The sequence below is a fragment of the Meles meles genome, chromosome 1 (assembly GCF_922984935.1).
Source record: "Meles meles chromosome 1, mMelMel3.1 paternal haplotype, whole genome shotgun sequence".
Classification (NCBI taxonomy): domain Eukaryota; kingdom Metazoa; phylum Chordata; class Mammalia; order Carnivora; family Mustelidae; genus Meles; species Meles meles.
This window is the reverse complement of record NC_060066.1, coordinates 19,739,394-19,766,376: the sequence shown is the minus strand read 5'-3', so window position 1 is coordinate 19,766,376 and position 26,983 is coordinate 19,739,394. Positions and strand designations below refer to the sequence as shown.

Sequence of the window (26,983 nt, the reverse complement as noted above, 5' to 3'; positions counted from 1 at the left end):
GTCAGATGTGGTTCCCTAGAGATGGTGACATCGGCAGCAGCGGTCCTTGATAGCTGGTAGCAGCCGAAGGCTCACACAGTCAAAGAAAGCACTTTGAAGATGCTGTATTTATTCCCTCCCATGAAAACCAAACAAACCAACAAACAAAAAAACCAGTAAATCAAAGATGGCCCTCAAATTCCACTGGAAGAAAAGCGAACTATAGGAAATGAAGCCAAGAAGGCTTGTACTGTAGTGGTTAAAACATAGATTTTGGGAGCGCGTGGGTGGCTCAGTCAGTTGGGTGTCTTGACTCTTGATTTCGGCTGAGGTCATGATCTCAGGGTCTTGAGATGGAGCCCTGCATGGGCTCTATGCTCAGTGGGGAGTCTCCTTGAGACACTCGCCCTCTCTCTGCTCCTCCCTTCACTCACTCTCTAAATAAATAGATAGATAGATAGATAAAATCTTAAAAAAAAAAAAAAAAAAAGAACATGGATTTTGGGGCACCTGGGTGTCTCAGTGGGTTAAAGCCTTTGCCTCCGGCTCAGGTCAGGATCCCAGGGTTCTGGGATGGAGCTCCTCATCGGGCTCTCTGCTCAGCAGGGAGCCTGCTTCCCTTCCTCTCTCTCTGCCTGCCTCTCTGCCTCTCTGCCTACTTGTGATCTCTGTCTGTCAAATAAATAAATAAAATCTAAAAAAAAAAAAAAGAACATGGATTTTGAAGTAGGATTTACTTGGCTTCAACTGTGTTCTGTCAGTGGCCACTCTTGGGATTTTGTGCAAGGCACGTGACTTTGAGTGCCTCTGTCTTCTCTTGTGTAAAACAGTGAAAGAGTAGTAATTAGTTCACAGGTTTGTTTCGTGAGGACATCCTTGGGAAGAATCCACCTCCTGTTCTCTGACCTTTGTCAAATTACAGGACTGCTTTTTTTTTTTCCCCATCTGTCAAGATAGCAAAAGGCCTACATATTTTGGAAAGAGATTGTTATGAGACTGAGAGAAATTATTTAAAATTATTTAAAAATAACCTGCTTCCTGAAAAATACTTAGAGAACAAAAGACGCTATTTAATGTGTGGTCAGATTTGCTCTGCAAACCTCTGTGAAATTTTAAACTAAGGAAATTGTAGTTTGGGTTAAAAAAGAAATGAAAATTGTAGGTCTAATCATGCCATTGTGTGGGCTCGCTGGAGAATGTACATATGTGAACGCTAACACATTGTCTCTCCCCAGGTTGCGATGGTTCAGTTCACTGATGACCCCAGAACAGAATTTAAACTCAATGCCTACAATACCAAAGAGACCCTTCTTGATGCAATTAAACATATTTCATACAAAGGAGGAAATACAAAAACAGGTGAGAACAACAACAACAACAAAAAACTCAGCAAAGACTCAAAGTAAGTGCTCATTAGTAATGCTTGAAATGACTTTTTGGAGGCATAAGAATATAGATTTTTTGAAAAGATGTTTCACTGATCTAAGAACTTCCACCTTCCTTTCCCTGGTGAAACCAAAGGAGGAATGAAATTAAACAGTTGCCTTCCTCTGTTTCAGGAAAAGCAATCAAGCATGTCCGAGATAGTTTGTTCACTGCAGAATCAGGGACCAGAAGAGGCATCCCAAAGGTCATCGTGGTTATAACTGATGGAAGGTCACAAGATGACGTGAACAAAATCTCTGGGGAGATGCAATCAAATGGTGAGTATGATGCCATCAAATGGTAAGCCACGGATAGTAACGTTACCATTGCTTTCTGAATACAAATTTATAGGCCACGTCAGAATGACTTAAATGTTTCTAAGTCTTTCTTAATAGTTAATCAAAATCTTTCTTAATATTAACTAGAAAATGTGATTTTTTTAAAATTTCTGAGTTACAAATCTAGTTTTTGCTGTTTTCCTTTTTTATTAATTTATTAATTTTTTAATTAATTTTCAGTGTAACAGAATTCATTGTTTATGTACCACACCCAGTGCTCCATGCAATACATGCCCTCCATGTTACCCAGGCTGTATTTTCTCCATTATTTTTGTTACATACAGAAGGCCCTATATAGGAAATTATAGCAATTAAGACCAATACTGTGAAAAGGACCATCCTGAAGGGCCAGGGAGGGAACCGATCACAGAAACTCCTCAGCCTCCTCATCTGTAAAATGGAGATTCTCATAGAATTATCACGAAGACTATATTTTTTAAGACATGCCTGGTGAACAGTAATTGAACATTTATTTGCCAAGTATGGAGCCATGACCCACCTCAGCCTGCTAGCCTGTTAATATCTCAGGTTTTACATGTAAACAAACAAACAAACAAACAAAACCTGAGATAGGGGCGCCTGGGTGGCTCAGTGGGTTAAAGCCTTGCCTTCGGCTCAGGTCATGATCTCAGCGTCCTGGGATCAAGCCCCACATCGGGCTCTCTGCTTGGCAGGGAGCCTGCTTCCTCCTCTCTCGCTCTCTCTGCCTGCTTCTCTGCCTACTTGTGATCTCTGTCTGTCAGATAAGAAAAAAAAAAAAAAATCCCTGTTTTTAAAAAAAAAAAAAAAACCTGAGATAAAGTTTCTCTGTCTCAGGGCACCTGGGTGGCTCAGTGGGTTAAGCCTCTACCTTCGGCTCAGGTCATGATCTCAGGGTCCTGGGATCGAACCCCGCATCATCGGGCTTTCTGCTCAGCAGGGAGCCTGCTTCCTTCTCTCTCTCTGCCTGCCTCTCTGCCTACTTGTGCTCTCTGTCTGTCAAATAATAAATAAAAATCTTTAAAAAAAAAAAGTTTCTCTGTCTCAACTACACTTTATCTCCTAAACCTTAAATGATTATTAGACATATATAGCATAAAGATGTTCCTCCGGTAACAACTATTTCGTCTTAAGCACTCATTGGGGCATTGGCCACCTTGAGTTTAGTTTAAAATGGAAACTGGCTTAGGGGAGGATGGAATAGTTATCACATGGGGCATGTGCCCGTGCAGAGTTTTGATGGACGGTGAAAAATCAATTCTCCACCCCTCCAGGTGTCCTTCATAAACATATTTTAAACACCAGGACGCATCTTAAATTGCATTATTTTGTATTTTGTGCCGTTTAAAATAATCAGCACCGTTTCCCCCTCCTGCCGCAGGCTACAGCATCTTCGCCGTTGGAGTGGCCGACGCAGATTACTCAGAGCTGGTGAGCATTGGCAGCAAGCCCAGCTCACGGCACGTCTTCTTTGTGGATGACTTTGACGCCTTTAAGAAAATTGAAGACGAGTTGATTACTTTTGTCTGCGAAACCGCATCAGCAAGTTAGTTCTTCGGAATTTGTACTTAACTCGTGTTGCTCAATGGCTGAAATAGTTCATACCAGTTAAATAATGAGTCCCGTCTTGATCTGAGAAAAGAATATGGACTCGCAGGCTGTTTATTACACAGACATTAAGTTTTGTGGTTTTGAACATTTGGAAATAAACCTCCATTCTCCCATGTTTAGGGTTTTTGGTGGATCACACTTTCCCTCAAGAGAGGAGAGTCTAGGTCTAAAAGCAACTCTGCCTAAACAGCTGTAACAAATGGTTTTCAAAATGTGGGAAGACTGCTCATCAGGGTCATCCATTAGAATGTGACTTCTCGGGGCGACTGGGTGGCTCAGTGGATTAAGCCTCTGCCTTGGGCTTAGGTCATGATCTCAGGGTCCTGGGATCGGGCTCTCTGCTCAGCAGGGAACCTGCTTCCTCCTCTCTCTGCCTGCCTCTCAGCCTACTTGTGATCTCTGTCTGTCAAATAAATAAATAAAATCTTTTTAGAATTCGACTTCTCCCAACACATGCTCTTAAGAGACCGCTGTAGATTTTAATAGACCCACGAGAGGAGAAGGGAACCATGTGCTTTCGGTGGTAGTAGGCCAAGGGAGAGCATTTCAGTCTTTAGGAATCCGTCCAAACAGAAAACCATAGCCACATATGGTTTGGATTCCCTTTGCAGCTGACTTCCGCAAAGATTATATTAGTTTCCTGTTCTCAGGACAGGGAAAGAATATATTTGGGAAATATCTAAATTAGGGTTTTATATCGTTTGTTTTGTTTCCTAGCCTGCCCGCTGGTGTACAAGGATGGCATTGATGTCGCAGGTATGCAATTATCACTTTTTTTCCAAATACAGTTGGGAAATACGAAACAGGGCCAGATTTTTTTTTTAATCTTTAAAAAACGAATTTTGAGGGGTGCCTGGGTGGCTCAGTGAGTTAAAGCCTCTGCATTCGGCTCAGGTCATGATCTCAGGGTCCTGGGATCGAACCCCGCATCATCGGGCTCTCTGCTCAGCAGGGAGCCTGCTTCCCCCTCTCTCTCCGCCTGCCTCTCTGCCTACTTGTGATCTCTGTCTGTCAAATAAATAAATAAATAAATAAATAATAAAAATAAAAAACTAATTTTGAAATTTAAAATCCTAAAATGTCTGTGTCTCTCTCTTTCTCTCTCTCTCTCTCTCACTTTAGGATTTAAGATGATGGAAATGTTTGGTTTGGTTGAAAAGGATTTTTCATCTGTGGAAGGGGTTTCCATGGAGCCTGGTACCTTCAATGTGTATCCGTGTTACCGAATTCATAAAGATGCCCTGGTTTCCCAGCCAACCAAGTATGTTTCCCTTCCAAGACAGTAAAGCCAGTCCTTGGTATTGTATCTCAAAGCGAAAATGATGTCAACTTGAAATATGCTGTCATAGTTCCCAGTAGGATTTTCCATGATGATAAGAGCGAATGATTAGATGTCTTTGTTTAAAAGCATCAGACTCACACATGATGCTGGCTGAACTATAGTATCTGTTAGTCTGAGAAAATATATAAAGATAATTGATCTTTACCCAGACCTACCATCTACCAGGCATTGTTCTAAGCCCTTATGCACCTTAATTCACTCAAAGCTCCAAACAGCTCTGTGCCTTAAATTTACTTACTCTCTCATTTCTAGAAATAAGGAAACCGAAGCACAAAGTTAAATGACTTGAGTGAGATCACATGGTTTGTTTAGTGAAAATGCTGGGATTTGCATCTGGCAGTCAGGCCCCAGAGCCCACACCCTGAATCTTGTCATGCTAGTGCCTTTAATTCAGCCCATTCTTCATTTTTGAGAAGTCACAACAGCTACTCCATTGTAGCAGAAGAGTCGTATGGGATGTGTGTACAAACACGCTATCTTTTATAATGTTAATTGCTGTAGAGTTCATAGTGTACATAGAATTTCTGGACCCGTTAATAGCAAATTCCTGGTTCAAAGGATCATCTCTCAAGATGTTCTCTGCTATTTCGCATTCCAATGTGAAACATTTTCAGTGTCCAGATGTTGACGTAGTATGCACCTGTGCATGGACCAATGGGAGAGATCATATTCGAGTATTAAATTCATCTATCCAAAAATGTATATGCAAGTTGCTTTGCTAGCTTTTTTGAAAATATTAGTTATTAAATTCTAACCTATTACAGTACTATCCAAATTATTTTGTTGTGCTTCATTTGGGAAGATAACATTTGAAATAAGTAGACCTCTATTAATAATGTAAAATATTTGCTGTTGATGTAGCTTCATTTTCTAGAAAATTGTTGAAAATGCCTTTGACCTATAGAATGTATGTGCTTTTAGATAAAGCCAACACCTGCTGTGAGCTTTTAGCAGATTTTCTTTTTCCACAGTCTAGGGATGGATATTAAAATGGATATTTGAAAAACCCTCCATGGAGTCCTAGGCAAAAATGAGAATTGCCAAAGGGAAAATCCTCTCTACCCCACTGAAATGAGTGCCTGGTCCAGTGCACAACACCATCCACCATGCAAAACCCATTCATTGGCTCCCAGGCCTCATCTTACTCCACCCGTCCCCAGCATTTGACACAGTTGCTCACTTCCTGCTCCTGGATTCACTCTCCACCCTGGGCTTCTGGGATACACACTCTTTTTAAGCTTCTGCCTACATTACCAACTTAATGCAGCACTGAAAATAAAATGCTGCCTCCTCTTGTTGCCTCTTCTTCTTCATGCTGGAGAGATTAGGCCTGGATCTTTGACATTCTTGTTTTCTTTGTCTACACCTACTCCCTGGTGATCTTTTGAGTAGTGTTCAGCATTGTCTATGCTAGAATTTAAGTGCTTCTACAAACATGCCAATGACTCCTAAATTTATATTTCTGACCCAGACCCATTTCCCCGTAGCTAGACTAGCATATCTAATTACGTACTAGACGTCTTGCTTGGATATCTAAATAGGCATTCCAAGCTTTGCATGTTCAAGATCATGCTGACCTTCGCTTCACAACCAGCTTCATGTACAACCTTTTCCATCTTACTGACAACTACATCCAACTAGTTTCTCAGGCAAAAAAATTTGGCTCTTGCTGTCATGTCCCACATCTACTCTTCCAAGGAATACTATTGTCTATGCCTTCTCACTGTCTCCACGGCTTTCACCCACTATGGGGCACTGTCATCTCTTCCAAGCTCATTGCCCCAGGCTTCTAATTGGTCTTCCTGCTCAGACCTTTGCCTTTCCAGAGTCTATTCTCCAAATAGCGGTCAGAGTGATTCATTGAACATGTAAATGATGTCACTCCAAAATCTGACAATGACTCCCCATTCCCCTTGCATTAAAAGTCAAAACTCTTGAATGGACCATAGGGTTTACATTATCAGTACCTATCATCTCTTTGACTTCACCTCTTTTTTTTTTTTTTTTTTTAGATTTTATTTATTTATTTGACAGACAGAGATCACAAGCAGGCAGAGAGGCAGGCAGAGAGAGAGGAGGAAGCAGGCTGTCCGCAGAGCAGAGAGCCCGACGCGGGGCTCGATCCCAGAACCCTGGGATCATGACCTGAGCCGAAGGCAGAGGCTTTAACCCACTGAGCCACCCAGGCGCCCCTTGACTTCACCTCTTATCTCCTTCATTTCATTCACCAGACACACCAGGAGTATGTCTTTGGTGTCTTTGTACTAGCTGGATGTCTTTGTCTCTCCTGAGGTTTCCTTCTAATGTAACCTTCTCAATAAACCTTTGCTCAGATGTAACCCTCTCAAAGAGCCTTCTAATTGAAGCCAGTTGTGATGACTTCAATTAACACTGCAAAATAATACATTCTAACATTCCCAATCCCCATCAAACTGATCTATTTTTCTTGCTTTCTTTTTTTAATGACATGTTTACCCTCTGATACACTGTATAATTCATCCTGCTAGAATTTAAGTGCTTTTACAAGAATAGGAGTATTGTTGGTTTTATTCGCAGATGTATTTATTACAATGTTTGGCACGTAGTAGGCACACAATAAATATTTGTTGAGTGAGTAGATGAACTAGTGCATAAATAAAAAAAATGAATGAAATATTTTTTAATCTATAAAAATCAAACTTTCATTTTCAAATTCATGCTGAATTCCCATATTCCCAAATTTATCTACTTAATAACAATTATGGGGCTCCTATGTATGTAAAGGGCTGTATTTCTTGCTTTGGGGAAAAATTTAAAAGTTTATAAGTGATCCACTTAATTGTTAGACAGAAATAAGATGGTATATCAGGCTCGGTTCCTCAGAAGTGGAGATAAGTGTTCTAGGAAGCTGATGTGGGTGTGCTCTCCTGGAACAGAAGGAGGTGAGATGAGATGAAGGAGAAAAGTCAAGCCATGAAACAATCTCACTGAAAGTCTCAGGTGGCCCGCATACAGGAGCTCTGTAAATGAAGCTGCCTCCATTGGGATGAGAGGCTCTGGTCTTCTGATGCCCTTAAAGACCAGTCCTTGAAAACAGGTGCCATAAAATAAGTTGACATGACCTTGGGAGAGCTCTTCCTTCTGCAGAGTAGTGTCTGATGGGAGTCGGTATTTGTGAGCTGTCTACAGACATCACTCCCAGCAGCAGGAGTAATATATTCTTAACTCTTGAAGATAGATCTAGATGGCCCATCCCGGCACAAAACACAGACAGAAACGCAACTAACTACAACCTGTAGTAGAAAGTGACAATGTCAAGTTTTATAGAAAGACTTCAGATAAACACTATTTATAATACCAAAACTTTTGAAATAACTTGAATGTTTTGAGAAGAAGTGACTGGTTAGACAAATTATGCAATAGCCGAACAAGAAAAGATTGGGCAGAAATTAAATATCATGCTTTTAAAAATACTTAAGGAAATGGTGCTAAGAAAAGAAAAGGGGAAACATTATATAAATGGGAGAAATACTTACTGACATTCCTTAAAAACTGGAGGGAAATGTAGTGCATCAAAACAGTGGTCATCTCTGAATAGGTTTAATAGTCCTCTGTTATTTTTTCTGTTTTTTCAAATCTTTATAATTAAAGTGTATTTGCTTATATAATCAGAGCAAAAACTTTTTTGAAAGGGATGCAATAAAATGTTATTTTCTTTACATTTTTCAGATATTTGCATCCAGATGGATTGCCCTCTGACTATACAGTGAGTTTTCTATTCCGGATTCTTCCTGACACTCCAGAGGAGCCATTTGCTCTTTGGGAGATTTTAAATAAAAATTCTGACCCATTGGTTGGAGTCATTTTAGATAGTAAGTATATTCATTTATATGTTTGCACACACATGTAGGAGTAATGTGTATGGCATGCCATCTTGCCTGTTTTGTGTACACTAGACCCTTGAACATCATGGTTTTGAAATGCATGAGCCCACTTCTACAAGGACTGTTGTTTTTGTTGATAAACGTGGTTATTAGTAGTTAAGATTTAGGGCATCAGAAGCTATATGTAGAGTTTTAGTATTTGGGGTGTTGGTGCCCTTAACCCCCACATTGTTCAAGGGTCAACTATATATTGTAGAGTAACTCACTTATCTTGAGCCATGAGTTTATACGAGCAATAAATTATGTAATAGTTGTTTCATTCATCCATTCACTCATTCTTTTAGAACATGTTGGTTGAGTTTCTACTATGTGCCACTACCAGGCTCCGGGATTCATCAGTGGGCAAGGCAGAAAGAGACAATTACTGACACAGTAAAGAATGCAAGAAGAACAAAGTTGATGGTGGGAGGAGTCAGGAGGGTCACTGGGAGGGGAGGAACTAGAATCATTTTTTGCACATGGATATGATAAATATAAGATTTTTCTTTTGGGTTCCTTGACCCAATTCCAGTGTGTATGTTGGGGGGTATAAGGAGGGCAGAGAATTTTACACATAACACCAGGCAGTTCTCAGATACCAGCGGGATACTGAGAATTCAACTCAATTCTAATACTGTCTATCCAGAGATAGCATCAGATCCCATAGGTTAAGGGTTCAGTACCATAAGGCTGTGCCCTACCACCCTCTCTTCAGACTCCAGTTGCCAGCCAGGCTATTAACCGGTGTTTCTGATTGACTGGTTATAAATCTGAGGTTCAAAAAAAAAAATCCATCAGTCAGAGGTTCCTACAAGCTCTTCCTTGGGCTCCATTAATTTGCTAGAATGGCTCACAAAACTTAGGAAACATTTCGTTTGCTAAATTACTGCTTTATTATAAAAGGATGTAACTCAGGAGCAGCCATCTAGAAAAGATGCATAAGACAAGGTATATGAGAAGAGGGACAGAGGGCCCATCCCTCTCCAGGCAAACCACCCTTCCTAATCTCCATGTATTCGGCAACCCAGAAGCTCTCTGAACCCCATCTTTGGTTTTTTTATTGAGGCTTCATTAAATAAGCATGATTCATTCGATTATTGGTCATTGGCAACTGAACTCAATCTCTAGCTACTCTCCACTCCCTAGAATAGGGGAAAGAAGGGGGATTGAAATTTCCAACCCTCTAATCACAGGGTTGGTTTCCTTGGCAACCAGTCCTCCACACTTAGGTTGCCTAAAGGATTTCTAAAAGTTACCTTATCAACCTAACAAAGAACATCTTTAGCTCTTATCACAGAAAATACCAAGTGTTTTAGGAGCTGTGAGCCAGGAACCAGGGACCAACACCAAATACGTATTTTTCATATGTATTTGCATAACCAAGTATTTATTTCTTATAAATTGCAATATCGCAATGCCTGTTTCATATCCCAGGAAAAAATGCCAGATTTGCAGCAGCATATTTGGGAAAGAATTCTGGGATGGGGGTATAAATTTGCAAGTTGTATATGTGTTATATATAAGCCATGATACTGTGTGAGATCATCTAGAGATTGAGTCTGGAAAGAAAAGTGAATAGGTCTGAAGACTGGGACTCCATTGTTTGGAGGTTGGAAAAATGGGAGAACCAGTGTAGGAAGGTTCTTGATCACATGCTCTTGGATATCACCCATGATGATCATTTCAGAGGATCGTCAAGTTTTCAGTTAATGTCACTGAGTTGTCTACCTACCTCTTTTGTTTAAGATTCCAATCAAGCTTGGTAGTTACTTCACTACCAAAATGCGGTAGCTATTGTTAGGTGCTCACTCACATATTTGGATAAGGAATGTATTTACCTCCGATCGGTATTTGTAAAAGAACTTTTCGGTACATGGAAATGAATCAACAACTAAACATGATATTGTGAAAACATTTTGCATCCATCCTGAAACTAAGGGAAAGCTGTAGATTAAAAGGATGTAAATAATTAACTCCATATTCACATGGGACTTGAAAACAAAGAAATCTCTCAAGATGATGAAGACTAGTTTATTCCCGGGGCACCTGGGTGGCTCAGTGGGTTAAGCATCCAACTCTTGGTTTTGGCTTAGGTCATGATTTCAGGGTCTTGGGGTGGGGCCCCACATCAGGCTCCCTGCTCAGCAGGGAGTTAGCTTCTGTCTCTCCCTCTTCCCCTCCCCCCACTCACACTCTCACACTCTCCTGTGCATGCTCTCTTTCTAAAATGAATAAATAAAATCTTAAAAAAAAAAAAAAAAAGGACTAGCCTATTCCCTTTGAAATCACAGTGAATAATTGAATTGTAACTTGGGAATTAGTTAGTGAAAAAATATTCTTTTTTTTTTCTTTTTTGTCATTTCTTGTCCTAAAGATTAGGGAGATTCAGTTTGCTTGTGGATTTAGTTTGTTCATAATAAGAGTCATATTAGGATATCATTTTGGGGGGTCGTATAAGTTGCATGTCCTGGAAAAGTTGGTTGCTCCAGGGGGTAAATAAAGCAAAGGGTTTGGTTTCTAGATCTTAAGATATGATTAACTTTATTCTCCTTTTTTGTTCTGCTTCTACTCCCAGCTTTAGACAGCCATGTTGTGAGAGGGTGTTGGGGATGAGATTATAAGCAAGAAAACAGGAGGAATAGGCATAGGGTCCTTACTTCACTAGCATCACCACATGGTTGAGTCAGTTAATTGGCCAACCAAAAGCCCAAGGGCAACCCAAGGACTAGAGATCATTTCCTTTCTTAATCATTACTTTGTTCTCAACACAGCCTTAAATCAAAGGATGCGTTATTCTGTCTTGAATTGAAGTCTATAAAAATTATTTGCCCGTTATAACACTTTCTAAACTGTTTTTATTTTCCTTTGATTAGATGGCGGTAAAACCTTAACATATTTCAACTATGACTACAGTGGGGATTTTCAAACGGTTACTTTTGAAGGACCTGAAATCAGGAAAATTTTCCACGGTAGCTTTCACAAGGTGAGTAATGCCTTATATACGTATATTCCTTATTCTCTCTGCTGTGTGCAAAGCAACAGAGGTGTTCATTCTTTATTCTATTTGCTGTGGGCCAAGCAACAGAGAAGTGTTAAATAAATCCCAAAGAGCTTTGGGTTTCATATTTCAGTGGGAGTAAGAATTCTCTGTGGGCTTCTTCCAAATTGGTAGTTCTAAGATGTGACCACAAAGTGTGCATTTTTACCAGGTACCCCAAGAGATATTGATGGAAGCGGTCCAAGTTCACACTTTAAGGAAAAGTGTAGTAGAGGATACCACATTACAAGGAGGACAGTTGTTAATTTGCTACCTTATGTGTGGTGTGGAACAGATTGCTGGTCTACCCAGTCACCAGTGCAGACGAAAGCACAATAAGCCAAGTCATGTTAGTTGTAGAAGACGGTTTGTGCTGATATAGCTATACATACTTATATGCATATATTTATATGTATATTTATTTATACATATTTATATGTATACATTTAAATATTTGTATATGTGTATATATACATATATTTATACATAGACATATATATGTGTGTGTGTGTGTGTGTGTATATATATACAGACAACCCATCACTACCATTATAAAAGTTACTTGGAGGAGTTTTGTAAAACCTCACTGTAGTTTTTATTTCTACCTGGTATTTGTGATAGAACTCTGTTCCTTGTGACTTCATATCTCTGAAACACTTAATTTTGGTCGTCACTAGAGTAGTCATGGTTCCTTCCAACGTAGACTTTCCTTTGTGTTTAGCAAATGATCCCACTGATCTCTGGGCTGTTAAGGAAAGCAAGCTGCCAAGGCTGCGGGTAGAATAGAGCATTCATAGGCCGTGCTGCACAAACCTTGCCTCTTGACCCTCCCTTCTGTGTGCTGAGTGAAGGAAGGGATGTTGCAGAGCAATCTTCAACTGGGCTTCTGTCTCCTGACATAGAACATGGTCAAGTCCATCTAATTTACATAGGGTTGCTACTCTGGGGTTTGAATACCCTACCTGCATAAGAACAACTATATACCAAGATTCTCAATCTTTTTGGCCCATGAAAAGTTACATACAGAAATTTTGTTGTTGTTGTTTAATAGGACTGGACAACTAGAAGTATAATGTCTTAAAACCACTAGATGCACTCAGAGATTTATTAGTTCATGGTTCAAAATAGTAATTAGCATCTCTTTGTGGCGATATTGTCATTCACTCACCAACTTCCTCTTGTCTTAAAACAATTCTGTCTTGGCTAAGCAGAGTCTATTGCAAAGTAGTCAAGAAAAATTATAAGGAAGAAGTGAGAGTCCATAAGTGTAAAAAACACCTTGCCATCATAACATAAACTTGTGATTCTCATTCCGAAGAATCATTTATGAGTCTTAGGTGAATGTTAAGCTTAAAGATCTGAAAAGTAAGAGTCATTAAAAACCTGGTATTAAATTTATAAAAACCTTCTAGTGTTTTAAAGTGATTTTAAAAAAGCCTTCCTCTACTCTTTTTAGTATTGTTGACAAAACCAAATAGCCAAACAAGCCAAAAAGAAAAGGCTTATCATGTAGTAAACTACTCCATTGATAGCTCTACTAATCTTGATGCAAATTCAATGTATAGAGATCAAATTCGATTTGCTGTTTTTCAATTGGCTTTAATTTCTACACTTTGGATATGAAGTGTGGCCCCAAGGCCTTTCAAAAAGTTGATAATGATATAAACAGATCCTTAAATGCAATTGAAGAAGCAAAATATTTTTGAAAATGTTTCAGTGTCTCCTGTTGTAAAGCAAAAGATATTTACAAGAAAAAAAACAAAACAAAACAAAACCCTGAATGATCTCCGCACAGGTTAGTTGTTCTTAAAGCATGAAGTTGATATACGAGCTTGTCTAGCACCCAGCATGAAAATTCCTGTAATTTGTCATCATGAAAAGTATTCCAAGTTTCAGAAGCACACAAGAGTCAAATTAGATCCCTCTGAATGATTGTAAGAGAGGTGTTGGTAGGAAGGAAGTAATGTGGGGGATTTTCTCCAGCAGCCTTTTTCCACTTGAATAATGATTTTCCACTTGAATAAAGAATTCTCAGGAACCTTTACTGTTGACTTAATTTATTTTAATCATGATTTAACATAAATTAAATATTAAATAAAAATGGATATACATCCTTATGCTTTCAGTTCCTATGCAACTCTGAAACAAAAGTAAAGATTGAATAAAACCAGTAAAGTTAATGGGGCACCTCAGTGGCTCAGTTGGTTAAGCGTCTGACTCTTGGTTTCAGCTCAGGTCATGATCTCAGGGTCCTGAGATCCAGCTCTACGTCAGGCTCCCGGCTCAGTGGGGAGTCTGCTATGCCACTCTCTCTTCCTCTGCCACTCCTCCTGCTCATGCACTCTCTCTCTAAAACAAATAAATCTTTTTAAAAATTAAGTTAAAAATAACAGTATTTTAATATGAAAGGTGACGTTTCACTGATATTCAACCTCTGCTCACAATACAAATGCAGTACTAACTGCTATAACTCCCCTCACTGCTGCCTAGTACTTTTTTCTTGGAACTAGCATACCTTCCCTATGTAGGTACTTGTAACTTCTTTTGGTTTTCTCTAATTGTGAAATCGTTATTTGCCTATTAATTCCATTCTTTTAAGCTCGCTAAAAAAGGGCTTCCATAAAAGAAATGCTCATGAGGCAAACACCATCATAAACTGAGGCGTATCTATAAGTACTGAAATTTCGTGGCACAACTTGCTTACAATGTGGTTCATTTAGAATATACTTACCTTCGACTCTTAGCTCCGGGATAATGCACGTTTTTACAAATCCTCACAAAGACTATATAGACTCCTGAATATATTATCTTAGACATGCAGATTCTGGAAATTTCACATGGAGAAAACTGTGCCGCACGTTAAGCCAAAGAGCTTTAGTTCTTTTGGTCCTGGAGTCACCAGAAGACATTCTTCCTTCCCTTTCAGATTCTAGATCTCCTCTTTTCATTTTAAATTAAGTAAATATTATCAAAATGTGGCTTGCCAACAACTGGTAGCTAACTTTTGCTGGCAAATCAATTAGTGTTTTTTATTTTAATTTGTTTGTGTTCGTCTTAATGTGCATTCAGAAGAGGCATAAGTAGTGCGCTAATCCTCTCATTTCAGGATGTTGCTGCTTTAGATGAAGGCTAGATTATGAATCCTTTCAGAGTAATTGTAAAGTAAGTTTTAAGTAAATAAAAATAGGTGTACTACCTGAATGCGGGACAATCGCGGTGGCGGTAAATGTAGAACCTCTTTCTTGTAGCAAAATGCATAGTGACAGATCTCCTTCTCTTGTCTGCTTTTTAGTGACGAGTCATGCAATTACAGAAGTGTGATTGATATTTCCTCCTACTTCTATCTCCTAAAGCATCTTTACTTTTACCCAGATACACATCGTTGTCAGCAAGACTTTGGTCCAAGTGGTTATTGACTGCAAGCATGTGGCTGAGAAGGCAATAAATGCCTCAGCTAATATCACGTCAGATGGTGTTGAAGTCCTGGGGAGAATGGTCAGATCAAGGGGACCAAATGGAAACTCTGCACCAGTAAGTAGATAAATAAGTGGAGCTGTGTTGTTATTATAGAAAAAAAGAGTTTTCTAGGGGACAAATTTGATAAGAGAATGGATGCATAGATAGATGTGTGGATGATTGGATGATGGCTGGTTGGATGGATGGATGGATGGATGGATGGATGGATGGATAGATGGATGTGTGGATGGATGGATAGATGGCTGGCTGGCTGGGTGGATGGATGGATAGATGGCTGACTGGATGGCTGGCTAGATGACTGGATGGATGGCTGGATGGGTGGATGGCTGGCTGGATGGATGGATAGATGGCTGACTGGCTGGCTGGCTGGCTAGATGACTGGATGGATGGCTGGATGGGTGGATGGCTGGATGGATGGATGGATGGATAGATAAATAACAGCCTCCTTAAATGAAATAAAATATACATTCAAATTTTTTGGCTGTGTACTTCTACTATATTATAAGGAGAACACTCTGGGAATTAGACTAGTCTGTTTTTTAAAGCCATTTAAAAATGCAAATAGTAAAACACTTATCAAACCGTTTATGGCATAAAAGGTCTGCTAACAGAATCAAAACTATAAATCAGAACTCTAAGCAAATATAAATTCATGCAAAATATGTGACCATTATACATAGTATACACAGGAAATTTATGTAAGTTTCTCATTTGAGTTAGGTTTGGATATTTTTAAACTAGATTTTTGTTATTGCTAATGTGAAGTTTACCCTTTAATCATAAGTTATTTAAGTAACAAATCATTCTAAGAGAATATATTTTTCATCATATAACATATAATTTAAGACAAGGAGACTTCCAAGTGGCAAAGGAATCACATTCTTTTCTCTCATTACCCACAAAAAAAGAATAGTGTACACAAGTTTTTGTTTTAACACCATGTGTTCTCAGCTAATTAGCAATGTTCTCTAATTTGGATCATTCTGTAATTAGAACCAATTAGCCCAGAGGGCATTTTATTCTTGTAAGCAATTCCAACTATTTTAATGAACATTTCTATGTAACGGAATCATCAGGTTAATTATGAGTCACTGTTACTGTCTTGTGCTTTCGAGATCTGTAGCACTAGCCAGCTATGTGGAACTGGAGACTGTCTTGATGGTTCTGAGTCTTTTTAAGCTGGAGATCACTTTGTACAAATGAAATCTTCTAGTATGTCAAGTAAATAAATATGATTAAAACAGACCCATGCTAATGGAATGGGAGAGAGGACATGGAGCCGTAGGTTACCCCACCCTCCAAAGGTCCCTAAGGGAGCTTCAAGGAGCACAGTTCTAATTCCGCTAATCTAGCATGACCCATTCACTTTATATACCCGCAAACAGTCCCAGAGTGGGAAAGGGAATTACTCTGAGACATTAGTGGCATGTTTGTTTTTGGTAACAATACAAGGAAATTCTTATACACAGGGGAGCATTTATGCTTTCAGTTCTTGATAGATAGGTGCTAATTAATTTAACAATTAGCTCTGATGTAGCTTTTATTTCTACTTACCTTTGGAGAACCATGAGTTAGATGTTTGGAAAGAGTGGGTATGAAAGCGATGGAAGGCTGTCTTGTTTTCAGTTATGGTAAAGGATTTTTAAGAATGTTTACATTATAACACTTTCAAGAGGATGGTGCCAAAAACGAAGAAAGAAGCCCCTTCTCCTGCCAAAGCCAAAGGTTTGAAGGTCGAGAAAGTAGTGTTGAAAGGTGTCCACACACACACACACACGCACACGGCACACACACAAAAGATCCACATGTACCTACCTTTTGAGGACCCAAGGCACTGCCTTTGTGCAAACAGCCCAAGTATCCTGGAAAGAGCGATGCTAGAAGAACCAAGTTTGACCATTGATGACCATTGTGCCCTCATCGGGTTTGCTCTGACCACCAAGTCAGCCAGAAAGAAAATCGAAGACAATACAGTTGTCTTCATTGTAGATGTCAAAGCCAACTAGTACTAGGTCAAGTGGGCTGTGAAGAGGTTCTATGACATTGTCATGGCCAAGGTCAGCAGCTTGATCAAGCCCAGTGGAGAGAAGAAGCCATATGTTTGACTGGCTCCTGACTATAATGCTTTGAATGTTGCCGACAAAATTGGGATCACTAAACTGACCCCAGCGGCTAAATTTAAATATAAATTTTTTCACCACACACACACACACACACAAAAGAATGTTTACATGATATTGAGGAGTTGCCAACTCTTAATGTTTTGTATTTCATGCTGAGTAAGAAACACACCATCTTCTCCTCCACAGAAGAGACTTTGATGATAGCATACTCCAGAATTTATAAGGCTCCGTAATTAGCAAACTAGGGATTATCTTGTAGGGATAAATGGACGTATATAGATGGAGACTTTGACGGGTGAATGAATAGGCTCCAATGTAAGAAAGAAATGATTCTAGGTGTTTGAGATTCTGGGGCCAAATCGCTTGGTATTATTATTATTTATTTATTTTAGAGATAATGCACATAAAATCCCTGACACTTTGTAGCATGTGATGAAGAGCAGCTGTTGCTGAAGGTTGTCAATATTACCTTCTCCGTCTAACCTGTTCTAAACCTCGAATGCTTAACACTTGATTATTTGTAGCCACCTATTATTTCCTTGCTCTTCTGTATATGTACCTTTCACCTCTCTAGCCAGAGTATAAATCCCTTAAATTAGAAATCAGGTCATGGTCTTCAGGTACTACTTCCTCCTTCTATCCCACATCACAGTATCTAATACATTCAGATGAACAGGCCAAGTTCTCAAGAAACACTTGATAGAAATTAAACAGAATGTCATCTATTTAAATTTTATCTTGTCTTTTCTTAAAATGTTGTTTTGTATATATTGTATTCCATACAGGACATTGGTAATAGACTAGTTATATATATCCTACCTTCCCTAATTGTAGTTTGTATTTTAAAATTAGTTTTTTGGGGCGCCTGGGTGGCTCAGCAGGTTAAGCCTCTGCCTTCAGCTCAGGTCATGATCCCAGGGTCCTGGGATCAAGCCCCAAATCAGGCTCTCTGCTCAGCAGGGAGCCTGCTTCCTCCTCTCTCTCCTCTCTGCCTGCCTCTCTGCCTACTTGTGATCTCTCTGTCAAATAAATAAAAATAAAAAATCTTAAAAAAAGGGGCACCTGGGTGGCTCATTGGGTTAAGCCTCTGTCTTCGGCTCAGGTCATGATCTCAGGGTCCTGGGATCGAGCCCCGCATCGGGCTCTCTGCTTGGCAGGGAGCCTGCTTCCCTTCCTCTCTCTCTGCCTGCCTCTCTGCCTACTTGTGATCTCTGTCTGTCAAATAAATAAATAAAATCTTTAAAAAAAAACTTAAAAAAATAAAATTAGTTTTTAAATTATATTAATTATGTTTCAAAGTATACTTTTTGTAAAAAAAAAAGTATACTTTTTGTAATAATGGTACTCCAAATATATGACCAATTAAATATCATAGAATTTATTTCTGAAAGCAAAAGTGCCTGCAGGCTTTAAGTCTACCGGTAATAAATCTTTACTTTGGGACATGAAGGAAAAGCAATTAAACAGAGCATTCTCTGTCATAACTTCCAGCCAGTAGTAGACAAAGGGGAATTTATAGAAGTCAATAATTAAAGAGTTCTTTGTAAGGCTACTAAGAAAAAATTTGTGGCTTTTGTTAGAAACTAGAAGTCTACAAAGGATTACTAAACGGATTTTCAGTCTGCCCACTTATTGAAGAATTTGATTACGTTGAAATGGATAATATTAGATTAGATCTCAAGAATGTGATTGGAAACTCACTCGCTCTTTTGGATTATTAACTGTTTGAGTGCAAAGCAAGAGAGAGGCTTCAATCTTCAGTTTTCAATCTAGAAGTCACCAACTGGTAACATAATCTTGATTTATATCTGTACCCCAATACCGAGCAAAAGGGAGTATGTATTGTGCAAGTTTTGGATTATTCCAGGAGGAGTAATTACCATATAAGAGAGATTAGTAGTTTATAGGTCAACATTCCCTGGCAAATTCAGCAATGGTTCAAAAAATGCCAGATGATGGGAAAACTCTACATATTCAGTCCTTAAAGAAAATAGATTCTTTTTAAACCAAAGTTGAGTGGAGGAGAGATTAATGGATTTGGCGATACAGTAAGTATTATATCTAAATTGCTCACAGTTGTAATAAAAACAACTTGTGTTCAGTAATGTGAGGTTTTGATAGACAGTGAAGAGTCCTTAGTGGGACTCAATTAATAAGTTGGCTTAATTGAGCCGTCAAAACATACAAGGGCGGAAACTTAACTAATGTGCTTCTCCTTTCTGTTCTTCTTTCTCCTAAGAAGTTTCTTCTACCTTTTCTGATACCTGATGAAATTACAATGGGGCCATAGACAATCCTAGAAATATTTTGTGCTTCTGGGGTGTGATCATGTTCTTAGGATCTTTCTTCCCCATTTTCAAATCTAACAATTTTATGATTATCCAATTGACTTTTGTCTGGTCCTCTGTTATGGAAATAAACATAATCACAGGTTATATTATAGAGTTTTTAATACCATAACTTACTGAGTTAAAGCTTTTGTGTAAGGGGGCGCCTGGGTGGCTCAGTGGGTTGAGCCTCTGCCTTCAGCTCGGGTCGTGATCTCGGGGTCCTGGGATCGAGCCCTGCATCGGGCTCTCTGCTTCACAGGGAGCCTGCTTCCCCCTCTCTCTCTGCCTGCCTCTCTGCCTCCTTGTGAGCTCTGTCTGTCAAATAAATAAATAAAATCTTTTTAAAAAAAAGCTTTTGTGTAGGAATTGAGAGTAGACTAATCAATGATGCTGTAGAAACAAGTGTTTTTAAACTACAAGAAAATTATCATGTTTTCCTATGAATTATATATTTTAATCCTTAAAATTTTAATAGTAGCAACATTTACTTATTTATCTTGTTTAATCCTCCAATAACCACAGGAAGAGATACTTGTATTGTCTCCCACTTTATAGATTCAGAAACTGAGACTTGAAGAATCTAGAGAGTGATCCCCTTTCAAAAAGTGAGGAAAGTAAGAGACTGTATCTGACTTGCACAAAGAAACCTGCCTACCATGCTAAGCTCTCGTCCACTGGTCAGGCTGATCATTAAGGAACTTAAAGCAGAGAAGGGAGTTTGGTCTGTGCCTATGCCCTGTCTGTTCACTGACATGTTCAGAGACTCACTGTAATTTCAGTTCTGACCTTGAAAGTAAAAGCAATCAAAATGGCCCCCACAAAGTATGGCTACACCGAAACATTTTAATGACTACCAGTGGATACAACAGCTGTTAATTTCATCTCCTCCTTGAATTAGTGCCATTATGGTTTCCCTAAAATTCAATGAATTGATTGAGAGCAAATAAAAACACCATGTTCACTAGCTGGGAAGGGGTAGGTGCTTGATAAACCTTAGCTTTGAGATTTAGTTAGTAAAAATTAAACACCAAAATAAAGCAGAAGGTGGTCAGCATCCTCAGTGCTCTCTTTCCAGTGTTCCTGCACCATGTAAATCTCTCTAAATATTTGTATAATTTTTGGTATAGCTTGACCTCAAAGTACAAGCTTAGTTATGCTATGCTGGAGAAAAATTAGAGGGTAAAATGTGGTAATGAGGGGAAGGTTGAATCAGGCTACATTTTTTTTTTTGGTATAGAAATGGTTTTTAATATATTAAAGTGTTTTTATTATATTTACAGTGGAAGGACTAAAGTTTGGAGAGTTAACACATCTTTCCCATTCATTTAGCTGGTTCAACTTAGTATTTTGAGCCACATTGCTTCATACTTTTGTTTGTTTGTTTGTTTGTTTATTTACAGCATAAGTGTTCATTGTTTTGGCATCACACCCAGTGCTCCATGCAGTACGTGCCCTCCCTATTACCCACCACCTGGTTCCTCAACCTCCCACCCCCCCGCCCCTTCAAAACCCTCTGGTTGTTTTTCAGAGTCCATAGTCTCTCATGGTTCATCTCCCCTTCCAGTTTCCCTCAACTCCCTCTCCTCTCCATCTCCCCATGTCCTCCATGTTCTTTGTTATGCTCCACAAATAAGTGAGACCATATGATACTTGACTCTCTCTACTTGACTTATTTCGCTCAGCATAATCTCTTCCAGTCCCGTCCATGTTGCTACAAAAGTTGGGTATTCATCCTTTCTGATGGAGGCATAATACTCCATTGTGTATATGGACCACATCTTCCTTATCCATTCATCCGTTGAAGGGCATCTTGGTTCTTTCCACAGTTTGGTCACCGTGGCCATTACTGCAATAAACGTTGGGGTACAGATGGCCCTTCTTTTCACTACATCTGTATCTTTGGGGTAAATACCAAGCAGTGCAATTGCAGGGTCATAGGGAAGCTCTATTCTTAATTTCTTCAGGAATCTCCACACTGTTCTCCAAAGTGGCTGCACTAACTTGCATTCCCACCAACAGTGTAAGAGGGTTCCCCTTTCTCCACATCCTCTCCAACACACACTGTTTCCTGTCTTGCTAATTTTGGCCATTCTAACTGGTGTCAGGTGGTATCTCAATGTGATTTTAATCTGAATCTCCCTGATGGCTAGTGATGATGAACATTTTTTCATGTGTCTGATAGCCATTTGTATGTCTTCGTTGGAGAAGTGTCTGTTCATATCTTCTGCCCATTTTTTGATATGATTATCTGTTTTGTGTGTTGAGTTTGAGAAGTTCTTTATAGATCCTGGATATCAACCTTTTGTCTGTACTGTCATTTGCAAATATCTTCTCCCATTCCGTGGGTTCAGGCTACATTTTTATGCCCATTCACAGATCACAGTGACTTGACTGATGAGAAATATTTTAGTCTTATTTTCGTGCAACATTTGACCCCACATGACTTGCCTTTTGTGTTACATCCAGACCAAAATGTCCAATAATGAAAAACAACTCTTTGTAATTGGCTAAGCATTCCCTTGGAAGGTACTAGAAAAGGTGAAAGTGAGGGCTTACACATCCCCTTTTCTCTTGCCCTCTTTTTCACACATCTATTTTTTTATAAACTTATGGGCCCAGTACACTTCTGCTGCATGACTGCTTTTTTTTATAAAGTTAGAAGGAAAAAAATTACAAGAAGTAAAAGGGGCTGACTCTTGTTTATTTTGAAACACATCATCTTGCATTTTCAGGCACTCAAATATAAAATCTTTTGAAATGTCTGTACCATTTCCTACAAAATAGCCCTACAAATATGTATGTCGTTGCTTTTAGAATAAAAGTCAGGATTTTTTTTTTTAATCAGTCCTCAGAAATGTGCCTTGGAAAGAAGTCCCAAAATAAAGGCTAAGGAATCCAAGCTATTATGAATGCAAAACAATTATGAATAAAATTGTTGTACTCACACACACAGACACAAAAGACTGCTGACTTCATCAAACTTGAGAAAGAAAAGACAGCCCACAAGCATTCCTCAAATGATAGTATTGGCTTCATTCAGCACTTAGTGGGCTATTCTACCCCTTGAATAAGTAAAATGAACTCCTAAAGATCCCAGACTTCTGTTCAATGGGACAGAAGTTTAGCCAAAGGTGTGTATGTAGACATCATAGGGTTATAGGTGATTAGGTGGTGAATGTTTATTCGAATGTTTATTCAAGAAAGCCTGGTCCTTACTGGGGCTAATGGAAGTCCTTTCCTTTACGTACATCTTTCCATTCAATAAAATACTTTTACACTGAGGACTCTATTCAGAAATGGGGAATTTCTTAATGGATGAATGACTTAGCTTGAACTGAATTTATCCAATATGGTCATAATGGGCCCCATTTAATAAATGCTCCCAGACAAATGGCATTGTAAAGCTTGTTAGGCTGGGGTATCCGCATTTTGAACGTTAGACCAAAGATCCTTTCACTACAAAATGAACCACAAGAAAATGAAATGTGTTAGAAAGAAAGAAAGAAAGAAAGAGAAAGAAAGAAAGAAAATGAAATGTGTTGTTCAAATTCCAACCAGAACTCCACTTTCCACATGGGCTTACTTTTCTTAGGCAATTCCTTCCCAGGTCCTGATCTGTGGATCGGGGTTGGCATTAGTTATAATACCCCATAGTGGTGATCTAAAGATGACATGATACAGGTAAAGTCCTTAAGATAGTGCCTGGCACATGGTAATTTTCCAGCAAATGCCCACTGCAATTGTTGTCCTTATTTGCTTAGATTTCTCTCAAAGTATTAAACAGACAGGATCATTGTGGAAACAAACTACTGTTCTATTTCTGCCCTCAGCATACATGGCTTTGATTTAGATTAGACTCTTCTGGTCTTTGTATTATATTCTTCTGCACCTTAAGGAATTCAGTAATGGAAGAGCTGTACCTGCTCCGTTAAAATAATATTTAGGGGCGCCTGGGGGGCTCAGTTGGTTAAGCATCCAACTCTAGATGTGGTTCAGGTCGTGATCTCAGGATTGTGAGATTGAGCCCTGTGTTGGGCTTTATGCTCAGCAGGGAATCTGCTTGTCCCTCTCCCTTTGCTCCTCCCCCTGCTCTCTCTCTCTTTCTCCTCTCTCTCACTCAAATAAATAAATAAATAAATAAATAAATAAATAAATAAAATCTTTAAATAATAATACCTATTATTTATAATAACTATATTCTAGGCATTGTTATACATATCTTCATACATTTAATCATTTTTCTGTTATATCTCCTAATATTACACTCATAAATAGCTATTATTAAAGAGCTAGCTACTATTATTATACTAATTTTACAGATGCAGAAAACTAGGACCTGAGCACATTACATAATTTGTTCAAAATGACTTAGCTTGTGAGTGGAGGATCTGAGGCTTATACCCAGGCGGTCTAGCTCCATAGCCTCCTAACCCCTATGATCCTTGAAATCCTTTTGTTGCTATTGGTCATAAACATCAGCATTCCTTAAAACTATTTTAATTTGAAAAACCTATTTTTTCTTGGTCCAAAAGCCTTAAAAAGTGAATTTTTTAATGATCATGATTTTGTTGTATGGTTGCTCTCCACGGACTCTGATATCCTCCCCATTGGAAGTTTTTCTTTAATCTGGAGAAAAAAGAGCAGCAAGCCATGCACATATTTCTTCAAACACCAATAGTTGTCTAAAAAAAAAAGCCCACCCAAAAAACTGCGATGTTTTGATTCATGGATCTGCTTTCAAAATTTAAGCTTTACTTCATCAATCTTGCAAAACTCACTTGGGAAAGGAGATTTGCAACAAAGCACAGTTCTTACGTATTGCAAGAGAAAGCCTGACTTTATTCCCCTACTGTCATTTGGAGCAGGCTATTCTGTGATATTGCCTGCATTGTGAGTAACTATTTTGTAGTACCTTCTACTTGGGCATTCTCATTTTCATCTGCGGGACCCCTGCCAGGGATGAGTTGTATTTCTCGAGGGAAAATAAGGTACCCCAAGAGTTTCTAGCACTTGCTGAAAACACCACCCACTGAAGAAAAGTGGTAGATTCAAAATGAAAAAATTTCATCCTCCTCCCAGCTCTGTAACTGGTGACATGCGTAATACTTGAAAATCATATCAGAAGAAATATAATATCAGAAATGGTTGGGTCATGAAGCTAATGTTAGCCCTTAATAATATTACAGTGATGTTTTGAAATGCTGTATATTTCAAAATGTACGTTGAGTTTTGCCAACATACATGAGTAGAAAAAGACTAATATTGATGGCATGATCAATGGCTTAACTAAAAATACAGGGGCACCTGGGTGGCTCAGTGGGTTAAAGCCTCTGCCTTCAGCTCAGGTCATGATCCCAGGGTCCTGGGATTGGGCCCCCATCAGGCTCTCTGCTTCGCGGGGAGCCTGCCTCCTCCTATCTCTCTGCCTGCCTCTCTGCCTACTTGTAATCTCTGTCTGTCAAATAAATAAATAAAATCTTTTAAAAAAATACACTCAGCACAGAGTCTGATAGTACTATTTGTGAATTTGTCACAACACTTACAAAGTTGTAAAGAACACTCATGAGGTAGCTCTAATTCCCGGTAAGATCTTGAGGGCAGGATTTTGGTTTTGTTCATTGTCATGTTCTAAAGGTTGATGTAGTATCTGGCTTGCACTATATAGTAAAGAAAAATTTGTTGAATGTGTGCATAAGTGATTGAAGTCAGAATGAATTTGACAAGACTTCGTGAATCCCTACTACCTCCCACGTATGATGGGGACACAGAGATGAAGAAGGGTTCTCTGTCCCTTGAAAAGCTCCCAGTCTAAGGAGGAGCTAATATAAATAATCACACTGTATGGTGGGAGATGTGCCGGAAGAGAGATACATGGAGTGTTGTGGGGTAGCAGAGACACTGGTCATGACCATGAGAGCAGAACGGGGCAAGTTTCAACGGAGGAGCTAAGCTCCTTTAGGCAGGGATGAGAGGGGAAGTTGGAGGCTGGATGGACTAGCTATAGAGTAACTATACACAAAATGTTGAATCGCCGTGTGTCTGAGGAACAAAAATAATTTGATATTGCTGGAATGACTTTATGTACTATAAAGTTATGTTACAAATGTATGAGTGTTGTATTAAGTGATACAGGATATGAAATCATAATTACAAATGGAGTATGTCTATTTTTTATTGAATGACAATTTTGTTTTAAATTACAGTTCCAGTTACAGATGTTTGATATTATCTGTTCCCCATCATGGGCCGATAGAGACAAATGCTGTGAACTTCCAGGCCTGGTAAGAATTCTCCTTTTATTAGTAGGTCTGTTCTTTATTGAGATGTTTTAAAGTTGTATGTAATTTTCTCTGAAAATTAAATGCTATTTCATAAAACTCACAATGAGCTAACTCATTGTGATGATAATGAAAATCAGAAGAGGTTAAGAAAGAGGCACGTCTGGCGGTACCTGTGTGGCTCGTGGATTAAGCCACTGCCTTCGGCTCAGGTCATGATCTCAGGGTCCTGGGATTGAGCCCCTCATCGGGTTCTCCACTCAGCGGAGAGCCTGCTTCCCCCTCTCTCTCTGCCTGCCTCTCTGTCTACTTGTGATATCTCTCTCTCTCTCTGTCAAATAAATAAATAAAAATCTTAAAAAAAAAAAAAAAGAAAGAGTCATGTCTGACGTCAGCAGGGCACACTGACACGCGTGGAGGGAGCTGTGCACCTCCAGGGGATGCCGTCTACACAGAGGCCAGGGGTTCTCAAACTTCCTGGTTCAGGAAACCTGTGGTGTTGCAATAATTTTTTCCATGCTACCCCCAAGCCAAAAGAAATGCTGAACAATTCCATATATGAATCCATTGGGTCAAAAAATCTTAAGTGTTTATGCTCTAAGAACTCAGTAGCCATGTGAAAAAATAAGACACATGAATTGAAAGAAGAAAGCAGTATTGTTATTGTATTCTTATACAACCACAACTACTCACTAATGGGATGAGGAAGGGTCTATCTGGAGTACCCAATTTTTTATACCTTGGAATCTGATAGGACATCACCACCTCTCTTCTTTTTCCACATTGACTTTTTTCCATGGTACTTGCGCTCCGTCATAGAAACTGCCAGAACTCCAGATTTGTAAGTATATGACACCATCACGAAAATATTTCAATATCTAATGTTAAGATTATGAGCGACCTTGAGCTAGTTGCTCACATGAAGTCCAGGGGGTGCTCAATATTGCTCTTTCTCTTGAGGTTTTAAAATGTTCATGGTGTTCCTGTAAGTTTGTGAGGTGCTCCAGGCCATCTTGTCACACAGTTCTGAAATCGTAGTCATAATCTGTATAACCTATGTGATGTAACTTTTTATCATTATTAATACCAAGTATAATTCATGGGGTTTACCTGTATATAAAAAAACAGATTCATATCTTAGCATTCTTAGGGACAGAGGCTG

The 26,983-nt window shown here is 39.0% G+C and overlaps 1 protein-coding gene across 4 annotated transcripts in view; it reads left to right on the top strand.

Moving 5' to 3' along the window:
• Positions 1 to 26,983, top strand: part of COL14A1 (collagen type XIV alpha 1 chain) — a 226,161-nt gene that overhangs the window by 130,995 nt on the left and 68,183 nt on the right. For all 4 annotated transcript variants that reach the window (XM_046025660.1, XM_046025646.1, XM_046025653.1 and 1 more), the window contains 9 exons: positions 1,215 to 1,338; positions 1,539 to 1,682; positions 3,103 to 3,267; positions 4,050 to 4,088; positions 4,455 to 4,593; positions 8,383 to 8,525; positions 11,450 to 11,559; positions 14,986 to 15,144; positions 25,747 to 25,824. In XM_046025660.1, the coding sequence (XP_045881616.1) occupies positions 1,215 to 1,338; positions 1,539 to 1,682; positions 3,103 to 3,267; positions 4,050 to 4,088; positions 4,455 to 4,593; positions 8,383 to 8,525; positions 11,450 to 11,559; positions 14,986 to 15,144; positions 25,747 to 25,824 (1,101 nt within the window). The remainder of the gene's footprint in view (positions 1 to 1,214; positions 1,339 to 1,538; positions 1,683 to 3,102; positions 3,268 to 4,049; positions 4,089 to 4,454; positions 4,594 to 8,382; positions 8,526 to 11,449; positions 11,560 to 14,985; positions 15,145 to 25,746; positions 25,825 to 26,983) is intronic.